Source organism: Mirounga leonina, unplaced genomic scaffold (genome assembly GCF_011800145.1).
Source record: "Mirounga leonina isolate KUSES-001 unplaced genomic scaffold, KU_Mleo_1.0 Mir_93, whole genome shotgun sequence".
NCBI classification, from domain to species: Eukaryota; Metazoa; Chordata; class Mammalia; order Carnivora; family Phocidae; genus Mirounga; species Mirounga leonina.
The window spans coordinates 23,890,881-23,907,585 of record NW_023270854.1 but is presented as its reverse complement, the minus strand read 5'-3'; the positions used below and the strand labels follow the sequence as shown (position 1 = coordinate 23,907,585).

The 16,705-nt window shown below is 44.7% G+C and overlaps 1 protein-coding gene across 1 annotated transcript in view; it reads right to left on the bottom strand.

Annotated features, from left to right (window-relative positions):
• Window positions 1-16,705, bottom strand: part of MYO5B (myosin VB) — a 334,133-nt gene that overhangs the window by 164,412 nt on the left and 153,016 nt on the right. The window contains exon 4 of the mRNA XM_034995772.1: window positions 15,765-15,909. Within this exon, the coding sequence (XP_034851663.1) occupies window positions 15,765-15,909 (145 nt within the window). The remainder of the gene's footprint in view (window positions 1-15,764; window positions 15,910-16,705) is intronic.

Genomic DNA, 16,705 nt, shown 5'->3' with positions numbered 1-16,705 from the left:
CAAGAGCCAAGCCTGGGGGTGTAGACATCAGTTTCACCATAAACCATGGACAGAGAGAAGTCAGGACATGAAGTAAGGAAGTCCACCTGTTGAGGGGAACCAGGAGAGGCAGACTGCGGAAAGGGCACAAAGGGAGGAAGGGAACCATGTAGTGTTATTCCCACGTTGGGCCTTTCACACCCCCAACCCACCTCCCAGATTGGGCGGGGGGGGGGGGTCCCATGGACCAATCTGAGGAAGAGGCCTAACCCTCAAGGGGGAAGCCCAAATTCAGCTCCAGCATCCTTGGTTGAAGACGGAGAGCCTACCAGTATTGATGGAGCAGGTGACTGATGACCCACAGGATGGGGCTGTGTGATGCTGGGAAGCAGAATTCGCTAGTTTCCTGAAGTTTCAAAGGGTCTTCCAGATGACTTCAAGGGCAACCCAACTATTCTTTTCTTACAGATCTAAGTGAGAAACTCCATGTCTTGTGGAAAAAGTCATGTTGGTTATTGACTACCATGATAGTAAAGAGGTCTTTGTTGTTTTTTTAACTGTGCTGAAAATCAGTTTTATTATTTTTTTATCACATTACTAGCACATTATTCCACGGACTTCAAACAGAACTTCATAATGATACTCCCACAAAAAGAGGTCTTTATTGTATACTACCAGTGTATTTCTTAGGCTTTCAACGTTGACAATTTAACCAATGATGAGGGAAAATACACCCCATCCCCTGGCAACTTGGTCTTGGACTTCCCAGCCTCCAGGACTGTGAGAAATAAATTTTTGTTATTTAAGCCACTCAAAGACATCTTCGATTAGTTCTAAGAATATTGCCTCATCAGCCCAACTCACTGAGAGAGGAAAGAGCACTAGAAAGTAGGAAAAGCTGGGTGTCAACACAGACCCTACCACTTAGCTCTGTGATCTGGACAGGGTCCAAAACACACCTCCCAACAGTATTACACCAAACTGTGATCATCTGTGACCACAGTGCAGGTAAGAAGCATTAGAGTATTTTGGTCAACTCATTATCAACCACCACAGCAAGAAGCTACTAGTAAATTTCTATTAATGCAGCCCCTGAAGATTTAGGTTCTAGGAGAACAGGAAATGGCCATGGTCTCCTCCTCTGGTCAGTCAAGATCTGTACTCCTGGCTAAATCACAGAGGCCACAGTTCCTGGGGCTATATTCTAAGTCTAGAATATAGTCAGCCGTCAATCGGAATGAGGAGCTGCTGCACGGGGAATGCTAGCCAGACCAGAAGGGTTTAGCTGGAGAAGACAGGACTAAGTGGGCGTTCCCAGAGCAGTCTGTTCTGGTGGCTGCTCCAGGAGATAAGCCCTAGGGTGGGATTAAGGGGAGACAGCTGTCCACCCAAATCTAAGAGTTTCAAACAGTGGAATGGCTGCCTTCTGAGGAGACAAGAAGTTTCTAGCCCAGGCTGGGGGTCCTAATACTAAAGATGCTGAAAAAGAGTCCCTGTGATAGAAGATTTGACCTCCAACTTCAAAGAGGGGAAGTCATCATCCTATGCATTTCATAAACACCTACTCTGCAAAATAAGACACAAGGGGCTCTACAAATAAGGAAATAAAATGAACAGAGGTCTAGCAATGACAACCTCACAGAAACAGGAAGAAAAATCTCTGCTTTGGATTGCTGAGTTAGAGTTCATACACATCAGGTAATCACGACAGATCGATATGTGCAATGACAAATGGAATAAAACTCTAGGAGCCCCGTGACCCAGTGGGGAAGCAGAACTGGAGTGAGCAGATATTGATCCCTAACATCCTAACAGAAGACTGGTACTACACATTCAAACTAATGCAGCTAGACTCTAAATAGTTCACACATCTCTACTAACACATCCTCCATCATCTGTCAGCAAACACAAGGTTAGCCACCCTACCAGCTAAGAATAGCTATTCCTCTAATCAGAGAAGTCACTGGGATCCCACCCCCAGGCTCCCTCTGCTACTAGGTACAAGGCATTTCCTAAAAGACATCCCATAATTCTAAGTACTCTGAGTACTTGCTCTTCTCAAGAGGTCATCAATCATGAGGCATTTTATTCTCTAATTCTGGGAATACAGAGGACCTAAATAATCTCTGTCATTTTTGGCTATAGGTGCCCTTCCTCTGGCTTCCAATATCACTGGGGGCAGGCTCAGAAACCATTTGCTTTTAAGTCCGTCCACCGTGGTTCTAAAGGACCTACGTACACAGCTTCCTCCTGGTCATGCCTCACTGCCTGCAGGCTTTCTGCCATACCCATCACGCAGAGAAGAGTAGAAAACTGTTGACACAGTCGAGGGTCAAGTACCTGGTCACACAGGTGGTTTCCGTGAAGTTCTCAACCCTGGCTCACACTGATGAGCCCCGGGCAGTGTAATAAATATCAACACCTGAGCATCGATGGATTAACTCGAGCTCTGCAGGTGAGACCTGGGCCATCTGAAACCTCCCAAGGATTCTCACAAGCAGGCAGGGTTGACCACTACAGCAGAGGCGGCTAGGCATGCACTGCAGCTGGAGGGTCCTCTACCTTCGAACAGACTTTCACATTCTGTAACTTCTTTCCTTGATCGAAACCCACCTCAGATCCTTAATTCATGCTGAGATGTCAAAGGTAACCTAGCAGGGATTAAGAAGCGGAGTGATATTCCTATTCCACAAGTTTCCTAAACACTGGTCCAAAGACTTTGCTCCTTTCTGAATCTCTCGTAGATCTTTAGAAAAAATGATTTGGTTCCACCTGTGAGATTCTGATTCGGGTTGGGGGGGTAGAGGAGGTGGGGAGGACAGTGAGTCCCTCAGGGATTCTGATACAGAGCTATTCAGGGGAACCTCTGCTTACTCCACCCATGGGGCAAGACCAGACCCAGTCAGATACCAGGATTCAATTCTAACTATCCCCATAATAAAGGGCCTCCCCAAGGCTCTCTTCTTGCTCTTCAAGCCAAAACACTGTCCGCTGCTGTATACTTACGTGCTAATGTAATCAAGAAGCTACTTTAAAAAAGCAGTGCTCTTTAACGGAGTCCAGAAAGAGAACACTGATGGGAGGGGACAACAATCACGCACTCTCAACTACATCTCCGTAACAAGGATGAGCGGCACTTCGCCAGCCACCTTCTCTCACCTTCCTTCCTTCCTTCCTTCAGCAACACGCTGCAAGGAGCCCCACAGCCAGGGGCAGGGGGGACCACGTTTCCTCTGGATCAGGAACTAGTCTGAGTACTGACTTTAGACGCAGGCTCGGATGCTAGAATCGTCCTGCCTTCTGAACACGCACCCCTATCAACATGGAAAACCGTGAACATAGGCATTTTAACTTGCTTTCTGTTCCTGGCCTGCACCACACGCTTAGTCAGTGGTACCTGGCAGGCTGGCTCTCAACTGCCTCTAAAACAACTGGGTAACTGGTTCCTGCAGTGCCGTGTATTTCCTGTCGCTTCAGCTTACAGATGGCATTGCCAAAGGGCACCGGTGTCCATCTTCTAACACTACCCTAGGGCTGCTAAAGCAACAAGAGTGCAATTTCACTGTCAAGGCAAAACAAAGTTGTTGGTTATCTGTGTAAGAGAATCAAGAAGTTGAAACAACGCAATTGAAACGCTGTATTTCCTCTAGACAGACTGGCGACCACCTATAAACTTCTACAATCTTCAAACTCAACCCTTTAAGAAAAAGCCCAAAAGGACTTTAGTGATCACATGGAATTGCCATCATTCACTCGGCCCGGGAGGTACTGCGTGTTCTGAGAGTGACCTACGAAGGGACTCCCACTCAGCTCCAAATTCTCCTTAGACGCTAGGATACACCTATTCATCCCAGCATGACCGCCATCACCGTCACGATGTCAGATGCTTATCGAACTCCTTTGTGCCAGAAGCCATTCTAAGCACTTTCCATTGATCAACTCACTGACTTCCCACACGCCTGTGAGTTAGACGCTACACTCATCCCCATTTTAGAGATGCAGGCACTGCTGCAAAGTTAGCTCAACTTAAGGAATTCGCCCAAAGTCACGTGGCCAAGTTTTGTGAAGCCAGGCAGCCCCATCCCCAGCCGCAAGCAACCTTGCTTCATGGCATATTCCTTTCCTACTCAGCACTGGCATGTCGGCAGATGGTGCAGCGGTTCTGCACGCTGGGATATAAATGTAAAAATACACAATTAAAAGTGAAAAAGAGTGGTTAACACACCACGAAAGGCATTACTACAACGTAAATAGAAATGCCACTTCATCATGCTAGGCTTCACGTTTTATTAGCTTTTTTTACTGAAAATTATTTCAGACACCCTGAAAAACGAAATCTTATTCACATGTCACCACCACCACCACCAATTCGGAAAGAAACCCATGCAGGGTGCTAAGCTTGACATGGAGATCAGGGGAAAAAAAAAAAAAAACCACACCCAAATTAAAAAAAAAACAAAACTATGTAACAAGAATGGTGTGTGTAGTGAACAGCAGGAGCTTGCAGCCACTGGGTGCTGCCCGGTGCAGAGTTTGAGCATGGCGCACCGCACGCCTGGACCTGTGTGTTCCCTACGTGACCTAAGAAGGGGAGTGCACACATGCATCCTCTCATCCCTGCTGAGGGGTGACCTTGCCCAGGGAGAAGCACAGGAAAGCAGCAGGGAAGCTGGGATGCTAAGCAGGGTCTGTGCTAGCCCACCTCCTCACATGGGAGCACTCCAAAAACCCCATCTGGCCAAACCAGTGCGTGGTTTTTTATTTAATTTTATGTTATGTTAATCACCATACATTACTTCATCAGTTTTTGATGTAGGGTTCCATGATTGTTTGCGTTTAACACCCAGTGCTCCATTTAATACGTGCCCTCTTTAATACCCATCACCAAGCTAACCCATCCCCCCACCCCCCTCCCCTCTAGAACCCTCAGTTTGTTTCTCGGAGTCCATCGTCTCTCATGGTTCACAGATATTGGTGAGGATGCAGAGAAAAGGGAACCCTCCTACACTGTTGGTGGGAATGCAAGCTGGTGCAGCCACTCTGGAAAACCATATGGAGGTTCCTCAAAAAGTTGAAAATAGAGCTACCCTATGACTCAGCAATTGCACTACTGGGTATTTACCCCAAAGATACTAATGTAGGGATCCGAAGGGGTACATGCACCCCAGCGTTTATAGCAGCAATGTCCACAATAGCCAAACTGGAAAGAGCCAAGATGTCCATTGACAGATGAATGGATAAAGAAGATGTGGTATATATATGCAATGGAGTATTATGCAGCCATTAAAGAAAACATCTTGCCATTTGTAGATGGAACTAGAGGGTATTATGCTAAGCGAAATAAGTCAATCAGAGAAAGACATGTATCATATGACCTCACTGATATGAGGAATTCTTAATCTCAAACAGGGTTGCTGGAGTGGTGGGGGGTGGGAGGGATGGGATGGGTGGGTGATGTACATTGGGGAGGGTATGTGCTATGGTGAGCACTGTGAATTGTGTAAGACTAATGAATCGCAGGTTTTAAGATTTAAAAATACAGGTAAGTACCTGAGTACATCTTCAGTTCTCTTAAACTGTTAGTTTCTAGACAAAGAACTCCCAGAATGTTACAGGAATCCACCCAAATTAACATTTCTTAATCAATGGATACAAAGAGAGGTAATTGATTCGTTAAATTTGCGCATGTATCGAGCTAGGGAGAACTACCATATCAGATGAGAAAATCAGGACTCAAAAGGATCCACTTGCTAGACTGGAATGTAGGTACAAAGATGAAATTTAACATAGGTAACTGGAATCCTGCTCAGGACCTAAAAAAAATCAATTGTGCAAATGCAGGAGGAGGACAACGTATCTTAAAATAAGCTTGAATTTATAGTGACAGAAAGCAGATCAGTTATCCGGGGGTGAGGGGTGGAGTTCAAAGGAACAGTAGGAAACCTGTGGGAGTTAAGGAACTGTTCGTTATCTGAATTGTGGTGACTCCGTAGGTATATACATATGTCAAAGTGTGTCAACTTGTTCGTGCAGTTTAATCTGTAACTGTGTTTTAAATGCATCTACTTTAGTGCCAGTCAATTAAATCCAATAAAAGTTGTAATAAAATAGTTCTTCTGCCTATGTGGGCAGGTGAGGGGGATGAGGCAAACTTATTAAAATTCAACAATATTAAATGGCTGCCAAAAGCCAATGCAACTCTAGGCTCCTCCAACCGAAACTCTGTATGAAAATTAACTCTTCATCTCATCTAGCAGACCACATGCAATGAGCACCAATATCAGAAAGACCAGATGGGATCTAAGGGTGACTGCCCCGGGACAGGGTCTGAAAACCACGCCTGCAAGGAATGGCTGTGGGAGCCACGATCTGGCCCCACTCTGGGGAGAGAAGGACCCATGATGGCAGGGGCTGCCATGTGTAAGAAAATGCCTGCCCCCAGTACGGCTTCCCAGAGCTCAGATCCATGGGGGAAAGCAAACGGAGACCAAGCAGAGCACTGATTCCTGACAATGAAAACAGTTAAATAAGGAACACATTCCAGAGACACTTACCTGCACTGGGCATGTGCAAGCAGCACCCAGAGGACCTGCTGCTGGGACATGGTCTCTAGCGTTCTTACAGCACAACCAATTTCTACCCCGACTACAGGCTTTCTCCTAACATGCTAGGACGTCTCCAGATAAAATAAAGTATTACTAAACTAAAAAAATCCTTTAGCTCTATGATTTTTGATATGGGCCTTAACTTCACAAAGCATGCTGGGGACACTGCAGATGGACAACTGGTAACATTCATCACCCCTGTAAGTGTCATGAGCTAGACAGAGTCCAGTCCTATTCTTTTCTAAGTGCATCATTTTAAAAGCAGAGGACAATGTACACTATCAATTTCTTTTAACACAGGGATGTTATTAGCCACATTCACTGCACACTTAACTTTCCGTACACTTGGAAATTTAAACAGTCGAACTAGAATTTTAAACATGATAGGTAGAAATACAAAGAACGAAAATGGCCCTTGGCAGGGGCGGGAGTTGGGGGAGGGGACGGGCATGTGCTGACGGGCAAGGCGGGGCAGGAGGGAACGGAGTCGGCGAGCGAGGGAAGAGGGGTGCAGGTGAACAGCACACGGAGGAGAGCATCCCAGGAAGGGTCTAAACAAAGGGGAACTACTCAGGGTATGTTATAGAAATAAGAGAGAATGCCAGAGGAGAAATTAAAGGCTGTTTTCTGCATCCAGACATCCTGAGCATCTCCTAGAGCTTGTCCTAGAGCCACCTAGTCCTGACCAGTCCCAACTTGAAGCCATAATGAATGGGAAGGAATACAAAACTTCACCCATACATCAGGGTTCACCGAAGTCCTAATTTCAAAATTTATCGTAAAAATTCAACAAGTCAGTGCTCCTGAGTTACTGGCCTTGCTGGTGATTCGGTCATTCCTTGTATTCAAAAGCCACCAATGAACTTCCACAGCCACACCCCAGTGTTTACAGAGCTCAACAGCTTTCCAAGCCTGCTCATCATTTCTCACCGGGCCCAGTGTTCTCTTAGAGGGGAGAGTATACCGGGAACTACAGAGACCAAAGTGTCCACACACAGTAGGTGGGGAGACATTACCTGAGACCAACCCCTGGGTGCCCCCGTACAGCCAACAACTTACAGTGAGACCAAACCTGGCTCTGCTCTCCTCAGTATGATGTTCTCTGAATACATGAGCCCAATCACCAAGTACTTCACACCCCCAATTTCCCCCAAACAGCGCAAAAACCCCTGAACAAACCACCTTACGTCATAAAGTATGGAAGAAACAGACATCATTCTAGTTAAAACTTGATCTCAAAGCAAAATGTGGATTTAGATTACTCATGTATAATTCTTTTTTTTTAATTTTCCCAATGATCCCAGTTCCTGAGTCTGTGGCTAAAGAGATCCTGCCAAGTCTTGAGTCCCCTTCTCACAGAATCCAGAGCATTCCACCCTAACGACCAAGAAAATAAAGTTGTCAAATCTGTTGTTTGGACCTCCAAAGATGGAAGACGCAGAGCTTCTCTCTCTCTGGCGCAATGCACACTTCCAGCCTCTCGCTTCTACTCCTACCATTATCCCTTTAACTCTTCCTCCTCCTTACCTGAAAGGTTTCTAGGTTTCAGGGGTGGGGGGGTGCTTTTTCACTATACTCTTTTCCATACTGCTTCCCTAAAAGGCCTTCAAATTTTCTATTCTCTACAAACTCTTCATACTTCTAGGTACACAAATCCACCAAGATACCTTCTCTAGGGACCCAAGCAGGTTTTATAAATTGGATTCCTTCTCCTCCTTGAGCACAGGCTTTCTGCTCTCAAGGAGCTCCTCCCCATGTCGGGGAAGGTCTCCCCACCCCTGCCCAACAAGAGTCTGTTTCACTCACCCACTGGCCCCCTGCCACAGGCGGGCCTGCCTGTACTCCCCTGTCCCTGATCCCAGACAATAGCTGCCCCATCTTTCACTATTAGTCACAGCTTGGCAACACAGCAGGGCCAGATGGAAATATGTGCGCTCAATTACCCTGGCTACCTGAGTAAAGAAATTTGCTCTGCACTCCACTCTTTCAGAAAAATAACACAACTCAAAAAAGGGATCAGACCTGGCCAAATAAGAGGTCCCACTTCCACCGCCAAAGCTAGAAAGCACACTGAAACCCCAGTCTCACTGCAGAAACTTAGATGCTTTTGAACTAGGAAGGGGGAAGGTCTACACTTTGGCTTTCGTGGTGTCCTGAGGACCCGAGTCTGCTCTGTTCTGGAAGACCATCTGGACCGGTCAGTAAGCACCACCGAGGGAGACAGTAAGGCTTCTCGGCTACTTCACGGGGTTTCAGGGCAAACTGACCAGGCCTGGCTTCCAGCATCACCCATTTACTCTCTTCATGACCTTGGAGGATTATTCAACAACCTCAAGTCTCTATCCTTGTCCGCATGATGGGGATAACCTCACTTGGAGAAATTCATTAATATATTGATTCTTTCTATTCTCCCTTGACCACCAATTATATGCCCGAAGGCAAGTGCTAGTGATACGAGAGGAGAACATCACACACTGAGCCAGTGTCTCGCACGGGAACTCCCTTTCATGACATAGAAGTTATTTACCACAGACAAGTTATATTCATAACAACCTAAGCTGCTCACAAGATGTCCCCCATCCTCAGAAATATAGGAATGTGCAGAAAGATTATGAAATAGGACCCACTGGACGAAAAATGTTCTTTGAACATTCTTAGCATCCTACTACTTCTTTATCTAATAAGCTCTAAGATGTCTCCATGCTCTGGGTCAGCGTTTCCCAAAGAGTGATGGCAGTCCCTTGAGAATTCCTGAAAACCTTGTTGTTCCAAGTATGATTTGCAAACCCAGCCTAACACATCCCCACCTTGGAGACTCAGAATGCATGTCAACATCACTGCTCTGAGCAGCTCCATGTTAAAGTTGCTTCACACTGGATTAATCCAGCTGTTCCCAAACTTGTTTGGCCATCTGTTAACATCCCTGTTAATAGCATGCACCCTGTTCTCCTGAAGTCAACCCCAGCCTTCACGGGTCTCCAGTCTGGTCCCCCACTGTACAGCAGTCCACAGCCCGCTACAGACCCTCTCACCGTGTAGGTTACACTTACTGGGGTACTGGCCCCTGATCATACCTTCTGTTTTTAATAGCTTGAGATAAAAATCCCCAGAACACACAATTCACTATTTTGAAGTATACAATTCAAAGGGTTTTAAGTAAATTTAATTGTACATCCATCACCACAATTTTAGAACCTTTCCATCCCCCCCCCCAAAAAAAAAATACCTGTAAGCAATCACTACCCATTTCATCTCTAACCTCAAGCCCTAGACAAATAATAATGTGCTCTCTCTCTAGATTTGTTTGTTCTGGACACTCATAGAAGTGGAATCATACAATATGTGGTCTTGTGTGTCTGGCTTCTTTTGCTCAGGTTCATCCATGTGGTAGCATATATCAGGACTTTGTCCCTTTTTATGGCCAAATATTCCACTATATGGATGAACATTTCGTTTATCCATCAGCTGATGGTTATTTAGGTTGTTTTCACCTTTTGGCTATTATGAGTAAGGCTATTATGAACATTTGTATATAAGCTTTTACAGGAACCCCTTTTCATTTCTCTCGGGTATATATCTAAGAGTGGAATTGCTGAGTCATGTGGTAATCGTGCTTAACCTATTGAGAAAATGCCAAAGTATTTTTACGCTCCCACTGGCAGCATAGGAAGATTCTCATTTCTCCACATCCTCACCAACACTTGTCATTTTATCTTTTGGATTTGACATCCCAAGGGGTGTGAAGCAGTAGGTCATCGTGGTTTTGTGAGCCTTTGATGCCCCACTCCTGAGGTGGTGAGCTCTATTGCAATCATGCAGAAGCCACCTTCTCACTATGTATCCTATGAATTCATCAAGATCCACCTCAAACCCTACCGTTTTCTTGGACCATCTGTGACCGTCAAGACTCCAAGCCCAATTCCGACAACCCCATGCATGGCTTTTGTTTACACTTCCTGCAGTTACAGGTGTTTTGGCCGACTAGGGCTTCTCTCCCCAATCAGACTGTGTGCTCCTTCAGAGTCCAGGAATGTTCTTACAGTTTTCAGTGTTCAGTAAGGAACCTATCAAATAACGGAACCACACAAATGCCTGCGGATACAGTTTAGTTCAGGAGCTGAGGTAGGTAAAACTGGAAGGGTGGGCATTCTGGATCTTGGCCTGGGAGGAAGGAGAAGTAAAGTAGCAAGCAGTGGAGGTGAGTCCCCTCTCTTAGAGGGAATATAGGTTCTCATGCAAAGGCTGGAACTCATGAATGTGAGGTTTCATACGATTTTAACTTTTTTTTTTTTTTAAAGAAAGATTTTATTTCTTTGAGAGACTGCATGCATGAGGTGGGGGTGGGGGGTGGGCAAGGGGCAGAGGCAGAGGGACAGAGGGAATCCCAAGCAGGCTCCCATGCTGAGAGTGGAGCCCGATGGAGGGCTCGATCTCACAACCCTGAGATCATGACCTGAGCCAAAACCAGGAGTCGGACACTCAACCAACTGAGCCACCCAGGTGCCCCTAACCTTTTTCTTTATTGTGGATCTCCATTTGCTCTCAAGTCTAGTTTTGCTGAAGTCAACAGGGGTAGGGACAGTGACCAATCGTTGGGTGTCCTTGTGTTTCCTCCTTTCCTCCAGCATGGCCGGACTCTGCAGCTCTCAGGATGGGGATGATGGTCTGTATCTATCCCTTTGAGCTTTGACAGGATCCCCCCCACACCCACTCAGAGCTACAAGGGTTGGAGAATCCCTGATGTGAGCCACATCAAGAAAGAAAATCTATATGGTCAACTAATTGTTGACAAAGCAGGAAAGAATATCCAATGGAAAAAAGTCTGTTCAACAAACGGTGTTAGGAAAACTGGACAGCACCATGAAGAATGAAACTGGACCACTTACACCACACACAAAAACTCAAAATGGAGGAAAGACCTAAATGTGACACAGGAAACCATCCAAATCCTAGAGGAGGACACTGGCAGCAACCTCTTTGACCTCGGCCACAGTAACTTCTTGCTAGATAGGTCACCAGAGGCAAGGGAAACAAAAGCAAACATGAGCTATTGGGACCTCATCGAGATAAAAAGCTTCTGCACAGTGAAGGAAACAGTCAACAAAACTGAAAGGCAGCCTACAGAATGGGAGAAGACATTTGCAAAGGACATAGCTGATAAAGGGTTAGTATCTAAAATCTATAAAGAGCTTATCAAACTCGATACCCCCAAAACAAATAATCCAGTTAAGAAATGGGCAGAAGACACGAATAGACACTTTTCCAAAGACATCCAGATGGTTAACAGACATATGAAAAGATGCTCAACATCACTCATCAGGGAAATACAAATCAAAACCATGATGAGATACCACCTCACACCTGTCAGAATGGCTACAATCAACAACACAGGAAGCAACAGATGTTGGCAAGGATGTGGAGAAAGGGGAACCCCCTTACACTGTCGGTGGGAATGCAAACTGGTGTAGCCACTCTGGAAAACAGTATGGAGGTTCCTCAGAAAGCTAAAAATAGAACTACCCTACAATCTAGCAATTGCACTACTATTTACCCAAAGGATACAAACACAGTGATCCGAAGAGGTACATGCACCCTGATGTTTATAGCAGCATTATCAACAATAGCCAAACTATGGAAAGGGCCCACGTGTCCACCAACTGACGAACAGATAAAGATGTGGTATAAATACACACACACACACAGGAATATTACTCGGCCATCAAAAAGAATGAAATCTTGCTATTTGCAATGACATGGATGGAGCTAGAGTATATTATGCTAAGTGAAATGAGTCAAAGACAAATGCCATGTGATCTAACTCATGTGGAATTTAACAAAACAGATGAACACATGGGAAGGGGGAAAAAAGAGGGAAATAAACCGTAAGAGACTCTTAACAATAGAGGACTGCGGGTTGATGGAGGGAGGTGGGTGGGGGATGAGCTAAACGGGTGATGGGTATTAAGGAGGGTACTTGTTATGACAAGCACTGAGTGTTATACATAACTGATGAATCACTAAATTCTACTCCTGAAACCAATATTACACTCTATGGTAACTAACTAGGATTTAAGTAAAAACTTGAAAAAAAAAATCAAATCAAATCCCTGGTGAATCAAGAGAAAGAACTGAATTCAAGGCCAACTAAGTCAGTCTCCCAAGACTGGAAGTCATTATCTTTGGTTTCTTACACCCTTTATTTCACCCAGCTGTTAGAGGCTCAGAATGCAAAGCACACTGTGCTAGGCCGTGGCTACTTGAATCGCATAATTATTTCAACAACTACTGATGAATCGAGGAAGGGCACAACACAGCAAGTATTGTTAAATGAATGTGTTCTAGCATCTGGAATTGACAGAGAAGGTTCATACTGGAAATACAGCAAAAACTTTCCTGCACAACAAAGATTCTGCTGGGGCTTCCAATGCCTGTCTCAGATCAGTAACAGAAACCCTGAGCTGCTGACACCAGAACATTCAAAAATAGCTCTCTCCTACGGCCACATGCGCTGATCTTACACTTCTAATGCACGTTCATGAGCAAAAATTGCATAAGAATTTCAGCAAAATTACTTGGCTACAAGCTAGGACTCAGTGAATAAAATGAATATAAACCTTAAAACCCTAAAGGAAGCAATTCCTGGTCCAACTTTAACATCCAAGCCTCTTAACCGTCAAATTCATAACCCTAGGCCAAGACCGTATCACCACCACCCTGTACAACCACATCCCCTTTCCTCTACTGGGCGTGAACATGGACCTAAACAAGTGAAATAACCCAAGTGTAGAATAACCATGAGCCCAGCTTTAGGCATGGAAGGGAAGAAGGGAGGCATTTAGGCAGAGGACCTATGGTATGGATAGCACTGGAGCCTAGGAGAGTCTCAAAGCTATCGGGGGCACCCCAAGACGTCTTTAGTAAAAAAACAAAAACAAAAACAAAAACCGCAAACCAGCAACTTCTGCTACATCTAAGTTCAACTGGGTAAAAGAATGGGACAAAAACAATGATCAATGACCTCCATCAAAAGACAAGTCAAAGAGCTACTACAACCTTTACCATGGTAGGAAGTCATCAGAACCAACCCACACTCACCTCCGGTTTTGTTTTTAAGATTTTAGAAAGAGAAAGAGCACATATGCACTTGAGGAGAGGGGCAGAGGGAGAGAGCCTCCAGCAGACTCCTCACTGAGCGCAGAGCCCGATATGGGCTCAATCTGACAACCCATGACATCATGACCTGAGCCCAAACCAAGAGCCGAACATTCAAATGACTGAGCCACCCAGGCACCCCTCACCTTCGGTTTTATACCCACAAAGAAATCATCCTCCAAAAAGGAAAGAAGATCGTTGAAGCCTCAGCTTAAGTGATTCTCCCAAGGCATGGGAGCCCATGCCGACCCCAGGTCTCTCTCCACTGTGCCATACACTTGACCTCCCACAGTAATACCCGAGTAGGGCTGTGTACTAACACACTGAAGCACATTAATCCATTCTTCTCTCCACATGACCCTGACCTTGAACCATGCTTTCAGTCAGGAGGTTTGCATCAATAAGTTATCAAGCTAAGTGATTTCTGGTCAAGCCCTGAAGTAGATTGATACAGTATGTGGTCTTTCTTATGGCATTAGAGATGTCAAAGGTGGAGACCACTTTAGCCCCCCAGTCTCCTACCACACTTCAGAGAAATAAAATGGTTATGGATCATTCTATTTGTTGAATTGCTCAGTTCTCCCATCACTGCTCATGTTGAACATGGTCAGTATAGATCCATAAGGAAGCAGAACTTTTTATATACTGAGTTCCACAACCAGCAATAAAACACTCAATCAGTAAACAAGCCTACGAGCACAGCCTTCCTTTGTGAAAACTGTCACTGGGCTGAAAATTATACTCTGAAATCCACTGAAAAACAGACCATCTTAACTGGGATTCTCCTCTCACTAAATTAGCCAAAGCAGCCCTCCTGCCCACAAAGGACTTTCCTAAGTTTGCTAGCTCCATAAGGAGTTCTCTAGAGATAGCAAGAAAGATTTGGTTGAAAAGATCCAGCATGTTAGTGTTAATAGGAATATGCACTTCTACCAAAACTTCAGTGAAACTAGCTTTCCCCACCTTAAGCCTGAATAGTTCGAGACCATTGGTGTGGTGATTAGTTTTATGTGTCAACTTAGCTAGGCCATAGTACCCAGACACTTGATCAAACACTTGCAAGATAATGCTGGTGAAGATATTTTTTAAGAGGAGATTAGCATTTCAATCAGTAGACTTTTTTTTTTTTAACCCATTACCCTTCATAATGTGGGTGGGCCTCAACCAATCAGATGAAGGCCCTAAGAGGGAGAAAAAAAAAAAAAATTTTTTTTACCTTCCCCGAAGAGAGAATTATGGTAGCAGACTGGCTTCAGACTTGAAATACAACATCAGCTCCTCTGGGTCTCCAGCTTGCCAGCCTACCCTGCAGATTTTGAACTTGTCCAAGCCTGCCCAACTATAGGAGACCATTCCTTAAAATAACCCCACAACCCCCTGCACACACACACACCCACACACACACCCACTCTTTCTTTCCCTGCTACTGGTTCTGTTTCCCTACAGAACCCTAAAAGAATCACCTAGCCCATTTTCCAATGAAACAGACCTGAACTCACAGAGCAAAACTGAGGAGACTTACTTTAGTCCCTAAAGTGAACTCTAAAGCCAAACAAAAAACCTCAAACCACTACGCATAACTCCTATTTTGAAACTCCTTTTTCAAGTATTTGGTATCTCAGGAATTTATTAGAGTCCTGGTTCCTTCAAAGGCAGCGAGCCTTCAGCTGGATCTGTGAAACAAATGGTGATGCTAGAAAATGAATTTGTTACACCAGGAGGGGAGGAAAGAAGTCCAAAAGGCAGTCAAGGAGAGATGAAATCCCACGGCATTTATTTCATTGCTCAGAAAATGAACTAAGTCTTAGGAGAAACTGTTCTTCAAGCATAGATTCAGGTTCACAGGATGAAGACAACGCGAGAGGAAATGCAGCGAGAACTAGAACCTGGGCTGGTTCTGTTCCCATTACTTTTACTCAATCTGGAATCACCACTCAACCACTGGGCAAAAGCAGCCAAGGAAGGTAGAAACTTCCCTTTCTGCCCTCTGATGACCCAAAAGGACTGCTGGACTGAGGTTCTTCTTACCTGGCCATCTGCTTGTAGGCTTCTTCCGCCACAGCAAAGATGTGGGGGTCCATGTCCCCCATGTTTTGGCCGCTGTAGGCATAGATGACATCTTGACCATAGATTGGCAACTGTTCGTAAGGATTAATGGCAACAAGCACAATACCTGCAAACAGAGAATGCAGTCAGATTCTGAGAGCAAGACGGCCACTTGGCATCGGCCTTTTAAAGGCCCTTGTTTATATACATCAAAACTAAACAAGGAGTAAGAGAATGAATCACAACCAATCACTCAACTAAATCAAGACGTATCTGAGTCTTCACCAGGCACTGTGCTAGGCCCTGGTGGAGCAAAGAAAGCTGGGTCTCCAAATACCCTAGAGCATGGAATAAGCACATGTACGTACACGCATGTATACAAATGCTCAATGAATGACACTCCTAAAATACATGTGAAATGTTGCACAATCAGATCTTGTCTCAGCTGGTTAACAACTGTGGGACTCTGGCAAATTACTTATTCTCTAAATGCCTCAGTCTCCTGGACTATAAAATTGGGAATAGTAATTACCTTTACCTGCTGGTCCTGAGGATGATTAATAAAGAACTCTTGGACCAGCATCTTGCATAGTAAGAACAGAGTGTTAGATTGTTATTAGCTCACATCACTTTGTATTATGTTTTTTTTTTTTTTTTTTTTTTAAGTTTTGTAGCCCCCGAAAGTATGTCACAATGATGGCCTCAATGAATACATGTTGCATGAAGAGTCAGCAAACCGTCTAACATCCTAGATCTTTTACGGAAGGGCAAGGTAATATTTGAGAATGTAAGAAGAAAAATGAACTCCAATCTTTAAGAAATTCATGCCTTTTTCTTTCCCATAAGAGCATAATCTGAATCTCAAGAAAACCACTGACAGGGGTACAAAAAAAAAATGTGAACTTTTCCAGTCCTGTGGGGAA